The sequence below is a fragment of the Oncorhynchus clarkii genome, chromosome 17 (assembly GCF_045791955.1).
Source record: "Oncorhynchus clarkii lewisi isolate Uvic-CL-2024 chromosome 17, UVic_Ocla_1.0, whole genome shotgun sequence".
NCBI classification, from domain to species: Eukaryota; Metazoa; Chordata; class Actinopteri; order Salmoniformes; family Salmonidae; genus Oncorhynchus; species Oncorhynchus clarkii.
Window position 1 is genome coordinate 38,066,170 of NC_092163.1, and position 15,774 is coordinate 38,081,943.

General features: G+C 43.8%; 1 protein-coding gene across 1 annotated transcript in view; it reads left to right on the top strand.

Moving 5' to 3' along the window:
• The window catches only part of LOC139370766 (receptor-type tyrosine-protein phosphatase alpha-like), a 43,161-nt gene extending 27,728 nt beyond the window's left edge, over positions 1-15,433 (top strand). The window contains exons 4-23 of the mRNA XM_071110464.1: positions 1,187-1,576; positions 1,688-1,708; positions 4,718-4,820; positions 6,565-6,638; positions 7,185-7,321; positions 9,119-9,209; positions 9,562-9,638; positions 10,104-10,140; positions 10,439-10,536; positions 10,857-10,976; positions 11,295-11,461; positions 11,658-11,793; positions 12,150-12,296; positions 12,595-12,688; positions 12,856-12,932; positions 13,189-13,323; positions 13,625-13,750; positions 13,939-14,090; positions 14,247-14,382; positions 15,129-15,433. Of these exons, the coding sequence (XP_070966565.1) occupies positions 1,187-1,576; positions 1,688-1,708; positions 4,718-4,820; positions 6,565-6,638; positions 7,185-7,321; positions 9,119-9,209; positions 9,562-9,638; positions 10,104-10,140; positions 10,439-10,536; positions 10,857-10,976; positions 11,295-11,461; positions 11,658-11,793; positions 12,150-12,296; positions 12,595-12,688; positions 12,856-12,932; positions 13,189-13,323; positions 13,625-13,750; positions 13,939-14,090; positions 14,247-14,382; positions 15,129-15,203 (2,393 nt within the window). The 3' untranslated portion in view covers positions 15,204-15,433. The remainder of the gene's footprint in view (positions 1-1,186; positions 1,577-1,687; positions 1,709-4,717; positions 4,821-6,564; positions 6,639-7,184; positions 7,322-9,118; positions 9,210-9,561; positions 9,639-10,103; positions 10,141-10,438; positions 10,537-10,856; positions 10,977-11,294; positions 11,462-11,657; positions 11,794-12,149; positions 12,297-12,594; positions 12,689-12,855; positions 12,933-13,188; positions 13,324-13,624; positions 13,751-13,938; positions 14,091-14,246; positions 14,383-15,128) is intronic.
• The last annotated feature ends 341 nt before the right edge of the window (positions 15,434-15,774 follow it).

The window sequence follows — 15,774 nt, forward strand, 5'->3', positions numbered from 1 at the left end:
CTTTGCTGCAGGAGGGACTGGTGCACTTCACAAAATATATGGCATCGTGAGGTAGGAAAATTTGTTGGATATATTGAACAGCTCAAGACATCAGTCAGGAAGTAAAAGCTTGGTCACAAATGGACAATGACCCCAAGCATACTTCCAAAGTTGTGGCAAAATGGCTTAAGGACAACAAAGTCAAGGTCTTGGAGTGGCCATCGCAAAGCCCTGACCTCAATCCCATAGAAAATTTGTGGGCAACACTGAAAATGCGTTTGCGATCAAGGAGGCCTACAAACCTGACTCAGTTCACCAGCTCTGTCAGGAGGAATGAGCTGAAATTCACCCAACTTGTTGTTGGGGAAAGGCTACCCAAAACATTTGACCCAAGTTAAACCATTTAAAGGGAATGCTACCAAATACTAATTGAGTGTATGTAAAATTCTGACCCACTGGGAATGTGATGAAATAAATGAAAGCTGAAATAAATAATTCTCTACTATTGTACTGACATTTCACATTTTTAGAATAAAGTGGTGATCCTAACTGACCTAAGACAGGGTGGTTTTATTAGGATTTAAATGTCAGGAATTGTGAAACTGAGTTTGAATGTATTTGGCGAAGGTGTATGTAAACTTCTATCTTCATCTGTAAATATTACTAACAGATTCAATTCAGAGGGTGTCATATAATACAATGTAAAATTATTCATCTACAATGTATGTTCTTGACCCTGGGCAACATGGGAATATTGGTATCCACAGTACTCCACCAATTATAATTTTTTTCAACTCAGTACTTCTTGTATTTCCCCAAATATTTTCTTTATTTTTTATATAAAATGCATCGTCATTTACTTAAACTTCAAAGTTCTGTCTGCCTCATGGCAAAATGTGTAGAATTGGCTTTAAAACTGCAACAACAAAACATCTCTCTGCCCCACAACAAAATGTGTTGTGTTGCAGAAAAATTGCTTGAAAACAGCTACATTTTCTCAGAGGCAGGCCTTTAAAATGTTCCTTCCCAGTGCCCGAGACTTGGTCTGTCCATCCGTCCATGCACTGCCGAAGTCATAATTAAACTCCTTGTATGTTATTCTCATCTCACTGAAGTTGTGTTCTGATTATGAAATGGTCCCCGATGAATTAACTATCACAAAACGTTTGAGAACCCGTGGCCTTGATGAACTGTATCTCTCTCATAGAAGGTCCAGTCTCCACTGCCAAACCCACGGATTCTCCAGCCACCACCCTCCACAATGTTCCAGTGGCAACAACCACCACCCCTCCAACAGCCGTAACGACACTGACAACAACCAGCACTGCAGAGGGGAACATATTGACTGCAGGCCCCAGTGTCACCCAGGTGCCCATCCCCCCTCCACCACCCCCTGGCTCCACCATAGCCCCCCAAGTCCCCACGGGTGCAACCACTGCCCCCCAACCACCCCCTGCTCCGACCACGGTCAGTCAGGGTGGGGAGAATGGGACCACACCCTCTGCTCCGGACAGTCACACAGATCCCTCGCTGGAGACCACCATAGAACCTACGGTGGAAGCCACGTCGTCCGACACTACTAGTGATACTACAACAGGTGTGTGTGTGTGTGTGTGTGTGCTTGCGAGTGAAAGGCGAGCAGGTCTGTGTGTGATGTGTAGGATGTTTTTTTTAATGTTGGATAGTAATGATACTTTTTTACCCTCAGGTGGTGGAGAAGACGGCACAGGTAAGAGTGTGTGTATGTTGTCTCAAGTTACAACGTGGTCATACAGCTAACATGAGCACAACATAATGTGCCTTCAGAAAGTATTCATACCCCTTTACTTATTCCACGTTTTGTTTTTACAGCCTGAATTCAAAATAGATTAAATAAAAATAATCTCACCCACCTACACACAATACTCCATAATGACAAAATGAAAACATGATTTTAGAAATGTTAGCAAATGTATGGAAAATTAAATATACATAAGTGTTCACACCCCTGAATCTTTCTGGGTATGTCTCTAAGAACTTTGGATAGTACAATATTTAAACTCTATCAAATTGGTTGTTGATCATTGTAAGACAGCCATTTTCAAGTCAAAACTGTAACTAGGCCAATCGGCGACATTCAATGTTGTCTTTGTAAGCAACTCGCGTATATTTGGCCTTGTGTTTTCAGTTATTGTCCTGCTTCAAGGCGATTTTGTCTCCCAGAGTCTGTTGAAAAGCAGACTGAACCAGGTTTTCCTCTAGGATTTGGCTTGTGCTTAGCTCTATTAGGTTTATTTTTATCCTAAAAACTCTAGTCCTTCCCAATGACAAGCATATCCATAACATGATGCAGCCACCACCATGCTTGAAAATATGAAGAGTGGTACTCGATGTTGTGTTGGATTTGCCCCAAACCTAGTGCTTTGTATTCAGGACATAGTTAATTTCTTTGCCACATTTTTTGCAGTATTACTTTTTGCATTCAGAATGCATGTTTTGTAGTATTTCAGTCTGTACTGGCTTCCTTTTCACTCTGTCAATTAGGTTAGTATTGTGGAGTAACTGCAATATTGTTGATCCATCCTCAGTTTTCTCCTTTGTGAATTAATCTGTGTTTGAAGTTCTCTGCTCGACTGTGGGACCTTCAGATAATTATACACTATATATACAAAAGTATGAGGACACCCCTTCAAATTAGTGGATTTGGCTATTTCAATCACACCCGTTGCTGACAGGTGTATACAATCGAGCACACAGCCATACAATCTTAATAGACAAACATTGGCAGTAGAATGGCCTTACTGAAGAGTTCAGTGACTTTCAATGTGGCACCTTCATAGGTCGCCACCTTTCCAACAAGTCAGTTCATCTAATTTCTGCCCTGCTTGAGCTGCCCCGGTCCACTGTAAGTGCTGTTATTATGAAGTGGAAACAAGTGGTAGGCAACACAAGCTCACAGAACGGGACCACCAAGTGCTGAAGCGCGTAGCACGTAAAAATAATCTGTCCTCAGTTGCAACACTCAATGATGAGCATCAAATTGCCTCTGGGAGCAACTTCAGCACAAGAACTGTTCGTCGGGAGCTTCATGAAATGGGTTTCCATGGCCGAGCAGCCGCACACAAGCCTAAGATCTCCATGCACAATGCCAAGTGTCGGCTGGAGTGGTGTAAAGCTCACCACCATTGGACTCTGGACCAGTGGAAATGCGTTCTCTGGTGTGATGAATTAATAACGCTTAACCATTTGGCAATCTAACGGACGGTACTGGGTTTGGCGGATGGCATGAGAAAGCTGCCTTTGGTTTGGAAGAACTTGACTGGCTTGCACAGAGCCCTGACCTCAACCCCATCAAACACCTTTGGGATTAATTGGAACTGCGAGCCAGGCCTAATCGCCCAACATCCGTGCCCAACCTCACTAATGCTCTTGTGTTTGAAGAGAAGAGAAGCATGTCCCCGCAGCAATGTTCCAACATCTAGTGGAAAGCCTTCCCAGAAGAGTGTTATAGCAGAAAATGGGGACCAACTCCATATTAAGGCCCATGATCTTGGAATGAGATGTAAGATGAACATGAGTCCACATATCTTTGGTCATGTAGTGTATGTGTGGGGTACAGAGATTAGGTAGTCATTGAAAAATCTATGTGTGATTTAAGCACATTTTTACTTATTTAGGCTTGAATACTTATCGACTCAAGACATTTCAGCTTTTCATTCATTTATAATCATCATTCCACTTTGACGTCATGGGGTATTGTGTGTAGGCCAGTGACACAAGATCTCAATTGATTCCGCTTTAAGTTCAGGCTGTAACACAACGTTTAGAGAAAAGTCCAGGGGTGTGACTGCTTTTCTGAAGTCATAAGCAGTCGTGGCAGCGCCGTGCCAATAATTAAAATGGCCTGTCGAACACACGCAGTATTCAAGCTCTGCATCTCTCCTCTGTCTGTATATATTTGTATCCGTCCTCTGTGCGCGCAGTATGAGCCGTTGAATTGGAATGGGTTGAATAGTCCTCTACTGCTCATCAGTTTCACTTACCTTCCTACCAACATGGTGCAGCACCATTCAATGTGTACAGTGTCCCACAGAGAACACTGAACATTCCACAGAATAACCAAAAATGACTATAATAGCAATAAGGCACCTCGGGGGTTTGTGGTATATGGCCAATATACCACGGCTAAGGGCTGTATCCAGAACAGCCCTTAGCCGTGGTATATTGGCCATGTACCACCACCCCCCCCCCCCATTCCTTATTGCTTAAGTATTTGCAATATATGACTGTTCCTCATCTATTTGCTTCTGTAAAGTCACATTGTTTGTGTCATGTTGACTCTTTCTGCTCTGTAACGACAGTTAACGGCATCGCTACTGTCATTATTATGAAAATGTTATGTAAGACTAATGACGATGCTGTCCAAAAAACTGTTACCAAGATGTCCTTACTTAGGAGCTCATGTAATCTGTGCAGAAATCATGGAGTGGACAGTTTCATACAGCCTGTCTGACGCATACTGTTAACTATTAACAGTATTGAATAGTATTGGTTTTCTTTCAAATACTTGAGCTGATTTGTGCGCTTGATCGAGCTTGCCTGGTGCGATGGATCCAATGAATTGTCCAAAAAGTGCCTACCCAAACCCCATTGGGGCACCCGAGACCCGCTCAATCAAATGCCAAATCGAACTTGTACTCATTTTTAGAATGTTGTTAAATTCTCTCTCTCTCTCTCTCTCTCTCCCTCGTTCTCTCAGACCAAAATACGCAATCAGATGACACGCCCATCATTGCAGTGATGGTGGCTCTGTCATCCCTGCTCGTCATCGTCTTCATCATCATCATCCTCTATATGCTCAGGTCAGTCATGTTCCTCTGGCAGAAACAACCCACACCACTCATCTGGGTTGTGTTCAAAACTTTTTGTATCTAAACCAGAAGTCTTATCTCACTGGAGTTCAGCTTGTACTTGGCCTGTGTGGTCCAGCGGAAACTCGTCCCTGGATCGTGTTCATCAGGCACCAAATAGAAGAAGAGGGGCTTCCTGAACTTGTAGCAATATTTTTTTCAACTTTTATTGGACATTTTGATATGGTGTACCATAATGAATACACCCTGGTTTTCTCCCCCACAGTCGCGCCTTCAGCCTTATGTCTCAGGGAAGCATTTTTAAACGGAATAGAAAAGTTTGGATGCAGGCATGATTTATCTTTGAAATAGAGCTATACAATAGTCAGATATGAGACCCATGTACCATGCTAACGGTGTTGTACACACCTACTCACACAATTCATTACACATTGTAAAAGCGCAGAGCAGGAAACAGTTTGCTTGTCTTCTTTCATATACAAACACCCTATAGAGGCCAGTGTGAATGAACCAAGTGTCATAGTAGTTACCATGGCAATGGCCGTGTGTGTGACTGTGTGGGTGATATTCTGCATGTACAAGGCCTTCAGAAAGTATTCCCACCCCATCGACTTTTCCACATTTTGTTATTACTGCCTGAATTGAAATTGATTAAATTGAGATTGTTTCAATGATCTACACAAAATACTCTCATGTCGAAGTTGAATTATGTTTTTAGAAATGTGAACCAATTCATAAAAAGCTGAAATGTCTGTAGTCAATAAAGTATGTTTTGTTATGGCAAGCCTAAATAAGTTCAGGAGTAAAAAGTTTCTTAACAAGAAGTCACACGTTGCATGGACTCCTCCTGTGTGCAAAAAATAGGGTTGATTTTTAAACGACTACTGCAGCTCTCTGTACCAACGCATAACATTTATCTGTAAGTTCCCTCAGTCGAGCAGTGAATTTCAAGCACAGATTCAAGCAGAAAGACCAGGGATGTTTTCCAATGGTTGACAAATAGCCTATTGGCCTAAAAAAAGAAAAGAAAAGATGGACGTCCTTTTTAACTCCGTTGCCGGTTAGGAAGTGACTGAGGAGGTATTAACAACATTGTAGCATCACTGAGTCCCACTCTTTCTATTTTCAAGCATGGTGGTGGCTCTATCATGTTATGGGTATGCTTGTCATCAGGACAGACTAGGGAGTTTTAGGATAAGAAGAAACAGACTACAGCTAAGCACAGGCAAAATCCTAGGGGAAAACCTGGTTGTCTGCTTTCCAAAGACACTTGGGGACATTCACCATTCAGCAGGACAATTACCTAAAACACAAGGCCAAATATCCACAGGAGTTGCTGACCAAGATGACATTGGATGTTCCCGATTGGCCTAGTTAAAGTTTTGACTTAAATCGGCTTGAAAATCTATGGGAAAACTTGAAAATGGCTGTCTAGCAATTATCAACAATCAATTTGACAGATATTTTTTTTTTTTTTTAAAGAATAATGGGCAGGTGTTGTACAACCCCTAAAGACTCACAGCTGTATTTGCTGGCAAAGGTGATTCTAACATGTACTGACTCTTGGGGTGGGGGTGGTTGAATACTTGTTTTACGTTACCAAAAGTAGTAAATCTCTTCCATTTTTACATACATTTTGTGTAGGTCGTTGACGTTTTAATCCCACTTTGTGACACTACACAACGTGGAAAAAGTCAAAGGGTGTGAGTATTCGTGTGTGTCGTATGATTGACAGGTTTAAGAAGTACAAGCAGGCCGGCAGCCATTCCAACTCCTTCAGGCTGACCAACGGTAGATCAGATGATACAGGTAACCGTGTGTGTGTGTGTGTGTGTGTGTGTATATACACGTGTGTTTTCTGTGTGAGAACGTGCATGTTCTTTCTGTGGTCGTACATTTACCGGAATTTTTATGCATGTCTCTATCATAGCCAACTTTCTCCATTGTTCTGTGTTCAAATAAAATTACATTGGTTTTCTGATCATTTACTGATTCTTGGGCAAAGCAGTTGTTCAATATGATGAATTGTGGCACACTAGCAGTGTTGGATTGGTTTATGGCGCCCCCTTGTGGGCTTTTATTAACACACACACACACACACACACACGCACACAGTCAGTTTGGAGAAGTTGCATGTGTAGATTAGAATCTGTTTTAATGTATAACAAATTTATCATAATATAACATTTTCTATAGTTCATTAATTTATAATAATTGGTTGGTGAATGTCTGACTATCTTTATTGTTGGCAGTGTCTCAACAATAAGGGTTTTTCTCTCCCCCCCTTCCCCCGTGGGCCTCAATCGCCACCTATCTTTCCTGTCCCATTACTTCCCTCCCTTCCTGCTCTTGCAGAGCTCCAGAGTGTGCCGCTATTGGCCCGCTCGCCTAGCACCAACAGGAAGTACCCACCCCTTGTTGTTGACAAGCTGGAGGAGGATATGAATCGTCGCATGGCTGATGACAACAAGCTCTTCCGGGAGGAGTTCAATGTATGGAGTCTGCGTGCACATGCATGCATACATACATACATACATACATACATACATACATACATACATACATACATACATACATACAAGACCTACAAGACAAACATTTTAGAGACCTACTCATTCAAGGGTTTTTCTTTGTGCTATTTCCTACGTTGTAGAATGATAGTGAAGACCTCAACTTTGAAATATCACATATGGAATCTTGTAGTAACCAAAGAAGTGTTAAACAAATCAAAATATATTTTATATTTGAGGTTCTTCAAGTAGCCACCCTTTGTCTTGATGACAGCTTTAGACACTTTTGGCATTCTCTCAACCAGCTTCATGAGGTAGTCACCTGGAATTCATTTGAATTAAGAGGTGGTCCTTGTTAAAAGTTAACTTGTGGAATTTCTTTCCTCCTTAATGCATTTGAGTTGTGTTGTGACAAGGTAGGGGTGGTATACAGAAGATAGCCCTACTTGGTAAAAGAGTGTGCAGAATATTTCAATAACGTTGAACGTTTCTTCAAGTGCAGTCGCACAAACCATAAAGCACTATGGCGAAACAGGCTGTCATGAGGACCGCCACAGGAAAGGAAGACCCAGCGTTACCTCTGCTGCATAGGATACGTTCATTAGTGTTACCAGCCTCAGAATTTGTAGCCCAAATAAATTCTTCAAGAACAGACACCTCTCAACATCAACTGTTTAGATGAGACTGCGTGAATCAGGCCTTCATGGTCGAATTGCTGCAAAGAAACCACTACTAAAGGACACCAATAATAAGAAGAGACTTGATTGGGCCGAGAAACACAAGCAATGGACATTCGATCGGTGGAAATCTGTCCTTTGGTCTGATGAGTCCAAATGTTTGATTATTTTTTTTGTTCCGGCCCGCCGTGTCTTTGTGACGCAGAGTAGGTGAACAGATGATCTCTGCATGTTTTGTTCCCACCGTGAAGCATGGAGGAGAATGTGTGATGGTGCTTTGCTGGTGACACTGTCAGTGATTTTATTTAGAATTCAAGGCACACTTAACCAGCATGGCTACCACATCATTCTGCAGCGATATGCCATCCCATCTGGTTTGCGCTTAGTGGAAATTTCATTTGTTTTTCAATAGGACAATGACCCAAAACACACCACCAGTGCTCCGTCAGATGACCTGGACTCCACAATCACCCAACCTCAACCCAATTGCGATGGTTTGGGATGCGGTGTACCGTGAAGCAAGTTGAGAGAATGCCAAGAATGTGCAAAGCTGTCATAAAGGCAAAGGGTGGCTACTTTGAAGAATCTTAAATATAAAATATATTTTTTTCTCGCTTAAACCTTTTTTTTTGGTTACTACATGATTCCGTATGTGTTATTTCATAGTTCTGATGTCTTCACTATTATGTAGAAAATAGTAAATAAAATAAAAAACCCTTCATTGAGTAGGTGTGTACAAACTTTTTACTGGTACTATATATATATCGATATATACTCTCACATGCACGCACACACACACGCCTTACACATATTAGCCATCTATGGCCCTGTCAGGACAATAGGCGGGTAGAATTTGCAACTAGAACGCTATGCGTGGGACTAGCTACTGATTGGAGTGGTATACTCCCCTACACAGAGCCTATAAGCTGTGTCCCAATAATACCTAATACCCTTAGCTTCCTTTCCTTATTTGCTTTTCGTGGAATTGCAAAGAAGAATATCACTCTAGGGACACACCGATAGGAACATGCATTACAGGGCATTCATCTCAAATAATTGTTACCTGTCTGTGTGGCTAATGGCCCTCTGTCTGTGTGTCCAGGCGCTGCCGGTGTGTCCCATCCAGGCGTCATGCGACGCGGCCTCTAAGGAGGAGAACAAGGAGAAGAACCGATACGTCAACATCCTGCCATGTGAGTCCCCAACGCCGAGCTAAAGCCCAATTCTGTTTAGAAATAGCTAGCATGGCATAGAACCGCTTGTTACCTTATCCAAAAAACATCAACGTTGCGAACAAGAACGAATCGTAATTCGGGAAGTTGTATACAGCAACAGCTAGACCCGGCTAGTCTCTGTAAAAGAGCTAATTAGCAGCATCGAGCGGTGTTCTACAAAGTATGTTTTACTCTCGTGGATTTCTATTCCTTGGCTTCGATCGGCATGTATTTGACATTTGGCGCTATTATGTAAATGTTACATGTAGCTCCTTTTTAAAACACAGGCTTGCCGTTCATCTAATCAAGGTTCTGTTTGTGTGTGTTTCAGATGACCACTCCAGGGTGCATCTGTCGTCTCTAGAGGGAGTTCCAGACTCTGACTTCATCAATGCGTCCTTCATCAACGTGAGTGACGCCACAAGCCATGGACATCGATGACAAGCTGTGTCTGACGTGTTTTTTTTAATAGTTTTTTATATTGAGCTACACTTGGCCAGTTCTCCCTTGTCAGAGAGGTCTTTTGACCTCCATGGGGCTCCCTGGATAAATAAAGTTTAAACGGATCGATAAAAGGTTGCGTTAGAATGGTGACATATTCATCACTCTTGCTCTCTCGCCGTCCCTCTGTGTCGCTCTCCTTTGCTCTCTCTTTTTATAAAAATACTATTTCATTTGGAGAACGCATGTCCCGCTCTCGGCGCGCATGAAGTTTTGAAACGGCATCAATACATCAGAAAGTAGAGAAACACGGACGAGACATCAGAACTTTACTTAACGATGCAAGACATGGTCAGTAAATGGATTCAGCGTTCAAACAAAACGTTTTTTTTTCTCAACCCTTTTCCCTTTCTGCCGTCCTCTTGTTCTCAGGGTTACCAAGAGAAGAACAAGTTCATTGCAGCTCAAGGTAAGGTGGCTATTCTAGCTAGCCCTGGGATAGGCTCATGTAATGCACCCTATTCCCAATTTAGTGCTCTACGTTTGCACCAGAGTCATTGCATCCTATTCACTACGTAGTGCACCAAATAGGGAATAGTGTTCCGTATGGGACGCAGGCCCCGGATTAAAGTACCCTGTCTCTCGGTTCCATTCAATCTGATGAGCTTTATTGGCATCGTAATATGACGACATATTACATTGCCAAATCAAACGTACAGGTTTGTATTTAATCAGTGATGATAATATATCTCTTCTGTCTCTCTCAGGGCCAAAGGAGGAGACGGTAAACGACTTCTGGAGAATGATCTGGGAACAGAACACCGCCACCATCGTCATGGTGACCAACCTGAAGGAGAGAAAAGAGGTAGGGAAAGAAGGGGGTGGGGTGAGAACTGGGGTGTGTTCAGGAAGGTGAAACGTTCAGAGCGTTGCCTATTTTAACAGTTTAAAGGCATTTATCATATATGGTCTAAGAAATGTATTTGGATCTGAACCGTTCTGTAAACTTGCACCCTCCTGAAAAGACCCCGGCTCGGTCTTTCTTAGTAGAGGCTATATGAAGATGATGGGGTGTGTTCAGCATGTCAAATTTCCAACGTGACCGTATGAGTGTACAACTATGAGTGTTTGTTTCTTTTCATTTGAAAGAAATCCATACAGCGGCAATCTCTCTGTGTGTCTCAGTGTAAGTGTGCCCAGTACTGGCCTGACCAGGGCTGCTGGACCTACGGCAACATCCGGGTCTCTGTGGAAGACATGATGGTGCTGGTGGACTACACCATCCGCAAGTTCTGCATCCAACAGGTAACCCTGGCGTCCCCCGTCCCTCTCTTCTCACCTCTGTATCCACAGGTACGCTTCTCTTCCCTCCCTCCCTCGTTTATCCTCTTTTCTCCTGGCTCCTCTCACCACACCATCTATCAAACCCATGCCCTACAGACACCAAGCATTCTCTAATGAACAACACGCTTAGCAGGTCTCTACATGTTTGGTACGCTGATGGCAAAGTTTGTGAAAATGTGAGCGAGGTAATGGTTAAGGTGAAGATGGCACTAAGCTTGTATGATACTTCAAAACAGTTATACTAAAGGTGTCTATGCCACCCCCCACCCCTCTCTCTAGGTGGGGGATGTGGGGGGTAAGAAGCCCCAGCGGCTGGTGACCCAGTTCCACTTCACCAGCTGGCCAGACTTTGGCGTTCCCTTCACACCCATCGGCATGCTTAAGTTCCTCAAGAAGGTCAAGACCTGCAACCCCCAGTACTCCGGCCCCATCGTGGTCCACTGCAGGTCAGTGTGTGTGTGTGTATGTATGTCTTATTGGTGGCAGCCGAGGTGGTTCACTGATGCCAAGCTAATGCCTAGGTTTAAGCTGAGTGGGCTAACACGACCCAGGTTCAGTCACACACTACAAAGTAGCTTTCTGTTTATGTTAGTTTCTGACTCACGCTCTCTCTCTCTACCTGTGTGTGTCGGACTGTATCAGTGCGGGGGTGGGGAGGACCGGTACCTTCATAGTGATAGACGCCATGTTGGATATGATGAACACCGAGAGGAAGGTGGACGTCTTTGGCTTCGTCACGCGCATCAGAGCCCAGCGCTGCCAAATGGTCCAGACCGACGTAAGTTGTTATGACCACAACATTACCCAGACTGCAATAAGATTACAACATAACATTATTACCCTGACTTGAATAAGACCCCACAACGTTACCCTGACTTGAATAAGACCACAACGTTACCCTGACTTGAATAAAGACCACACACTCACATTATAATGTATGAATTATATAAACAGGTTCCAATCAAGTCTCAAATTGGGAGCTTTGAGTGTGTGGGTATTACCTGTTCATGTTGTGTTCTCTTCTGACACCTCTTGTGGATGTATAATATGAGCATCACAAGTATACTAAAAGTCTATAAGGATTTCGCTCTCTCGTCCCTCTCTCTACTTCACCCTCTTTCCTTCTCCCCACAGATGCAATACGTGTTCATCTTCCAGGCCATGCTGGAGCACTACCTGTACGGAGACACAGAGCTGGAGGTGACCTCCCTGGAGTCCCACCTGGCCAAGCTCTACGCCCCCTCCGCTGCCGGCTGTGGGGGCATGGAAGCAGAGTTCAAGGTGATTTTGTTTGTCTGGTGTAATGGAATAGTCCCAAAAGTGCAAGCTAAATCAAGCGCACCTCAGCTACAAGTGTTTAAAAGGATTTGACCATAGCACATCTATTTGACTCAAATGGATGAAAATTGATGGTCGTTTTTGTTTGATGTTGCAAAATGTTTTGCTACGGTGTGCACTAATGAATATGATTAAAGTTTAAACCGTTGCAGTGGCAGTTGACTTGAGAGCATTTTTCCCCCTGGGTAATTTTTTTCAGAGTCTCTGAATGCTAAGCCTCTGGTTTTGTCTCCCCACACAGAAGCTGACCTCCATCAAGATCCAGAACGACAAGATGAGGACGGGCAACCTGCCGGCAAACATGAAGAAGAACCGAGTTCTCCAGATCATCCCATGTGAGTTGACGGCTTCTACTGTTCCAGATACCTCTCCTGAGACCTGAAGACTTGTGTTAGCTCCCCGAGCTAATGCCTAGGCTTTAGCGTAGCAGATTACTGCAGTCTAATGTTAAAGTCGGTCACAGAACTCCGTGCAATGTAACCTGTTTGTGGGTGTCTTGTAGACGAGTTCAACAGAGTGATCAATCCAGTCAAGAGAGGGGAGGAGAGCACGGATTATGTCAACGCTTCCTTCATTGATGTGAGTAGACTATGGGTTTTGAAAATTAGACAAATTAACAGAACTTTAGCGCCAATACAAGTAACTATTCACATGTAGGTTGAATGTAAGGATAAGCCTGTCTTGAAATGATCGTGGAGGTAGAGAACATTGGCGAGAGTCTGGGAAGGTTACACAACTGATAAAGGCCAAAATGGCTCCTACAATGGTTGTTGTGGAGGTGTGTGTGTGTGTGTGTAGTTTCGTGTGTCATAGCTGACCTGTGTGTCTGGTCCAGGGCTACCGTCAGAAGGACTCGTACATGGCCAGTCAGGGCCCCCTGCAGCACACCATCGAAGACTTCTGGAGGATGATCTGGGAGTGGAGGAGCTGCTCCATAGTCATGCTCACTGAGCTGGAGGAGAGAGGACAGGTATGGAGAGATGGACCTTTTACTCAGCCCAGTCATGCCATGCCAGAAGTAGAGAGAACAATTATTGGAAGGGGAAAGTCCTCTTATTGGTCCGTTTTCCGGTTCTGTCTTGTCATTAGAGGATCGTTCTCTGCTAGTTTAACTACTTCCTGGAGCTGAATGCACAGTGCCATGAGCCTGGGAAACGACTGCGCTTCACATACCTTGTCTCTTTTCCTCCGGCTCTCTCTGCCTTGCTCTCTCTCCCATTTCTCGCTCTCTCCATCTCCCGCTCTCTCCGTCCCCCGCTGTCTTTCTGTAGGAAAAGTGTGCTCAGTATTGGCCCAGTGATGGGGTGATGGTGTGTGGTGACCTCTCCATCGAGCTGAAGAGGGAGGAGGAGAGTGAGAGCTACACTGTTAGAGACCTTCTGGTCACCAACAACCGGGTGAGGACAGAGGCCACCTCGAAATCCCCCCCCCCCAAAAAACTCTAGTCAACACAACCCATTCAAAACAACATCTGCACACACACCCTAAGCCAAGGTCAACTGAATTCAGTCACGTCTGTGTGTCTTCATGTGGGTGTGGGTGTGTCTCCCTTACGCTCTCTCTCTTACTCGCTCGCTCTCTTTAGGAGAACAAGGCTCGTGCGGTGAGGCAGTTCCATTTTCATGGCTGGCCGGAGGTGGGCATCCCCAGCGACGGAAAGGGGATGATCAACATCATCGCCGCGGTCCAGAAGCAGCAGCAACAATCTGGCAACCACCCCATCACTGTCCACTGCAGGTAACATTCACCTAACGTTCTAACAATGTTTGAGTCAATATCTTTACAGAAATGTGTAACCTAACATCCAACTCTGTAGCATTTGCCATTTATTATATTTTGTGGGTGCGCGTGCGTCTAACCTTGGTTTATCTCTGTGTGTGTGTGTGTTGTCAGTGCGGGCGCGGGGCGGACGGGGACCTTCTGTGCCCTGAGCACGGTCCTGGAGCGGGTGAAGGCTGAGGCCATCCTGGATGTCTTTCAGACTGTCAAGAGCCTCCGGCTGCAGAGGCCCCACATGGTGCAGACACTGGTGAGGACACACTATGGACATAATTTATCACACAAAAAGAGAAAAATTATATATATACTCTAAAGCTCATTATAATCTGCTGCGCGATGTAATTATACACCTTTAATGATGTACTTTTTAAAATGTGTTTGGCCAGCTGTTCACTGCATGTGATGCATTTAGGAGTTGCAAGCTTAGGAACTCGCATTCAGTAATATGCCTTCCTGTCTTTTTTGTTATTAGGGTTAATTCACGGCCAAAAATCCTCGTGCTAAATGTCACCTCATGTGAATAATGTGGAAAGTATTGTGAAAATGGTGCCGCTTCGTGTCTAGCATACCATGTTTGTTGTCAACAACAACATGTGAACACAAGTAAGCTAGCGTAAACTCCTCAACGAGCTCTTGGCTCACCTAGTTAGAAACTCCCTCTGTTTCACATGTATTTTTTCCCCCCTCCATTTCTTCTTAATAGGTGATCATCACCAAATGAGACATTGTCTGTGTGTGTGCTTGAGTTCATTTACTTTTGAATCATTTAGCAGACGTTAAGTGCCTTGCTCGAGGGCAAATCGGCAGATTTTTCGGTTACTGGCCCAATGCTCTTAACCGCTAGGCTACCTGCCGCCCTTTTCTCTGCTGTTTTTAGACGGCATCGGAAACAACTTTTTCGGCGACTTTTGCAATTCAGTTTGTGCAAATGAATTGATCTTGGTTGTGTACTTTATATTTTCTACTCATCATTGGGATGTTCTCTCTCGTGTTTAGGAGCAGTACGAGTTCTGCTACAAAGTGGTCCAGGAGTATATCGATGCCTTTTCTGACTACGCCAACTTCAAGTAGGGACCCACACAGGGGACGGACATCCGTACACAGTCATAAACACACACCAAACCCACATGTACCCGACGGAAAGAAACAAACTGGGCAGCCTGCGTGCACAGAGGAAAAGGGAATTGAAGTTTTGTGACGGAGCCAAGTGCAGCGCTGCAGTGTACCGGAGGGAGTGAATATCAGAGATGCCTTCTTGAATATTTTGTAATATTGAGCTTGTTAATACGGGCCCCTTGTCCCTGTCCCCCCCACATCTATCCCCCCACATCGACACTCCCCAATCCACCCAATGTACATATACTGTACTTTACCCTGTCACATTTGGGGGTTTTGTTTTTAGGTAAAGTTTAAGTTTGGCTGCATTTTTAGGGTGACATAATGTGTTTTATGGGTATGTGTGTGTACATAGACCGTGCCAGTCAAAGGTTTGGACACACTTACTCATTCAAGGGTTTTTCTTTATTTGTACTACTTTCTACATTATAGAATAATAGTGAAGACACAAACTATGAAGTAACACATATGAAATCATGTAGTAATCAAAAAAGTGTTAAACAAATCAAAAGATATGGTATATTTG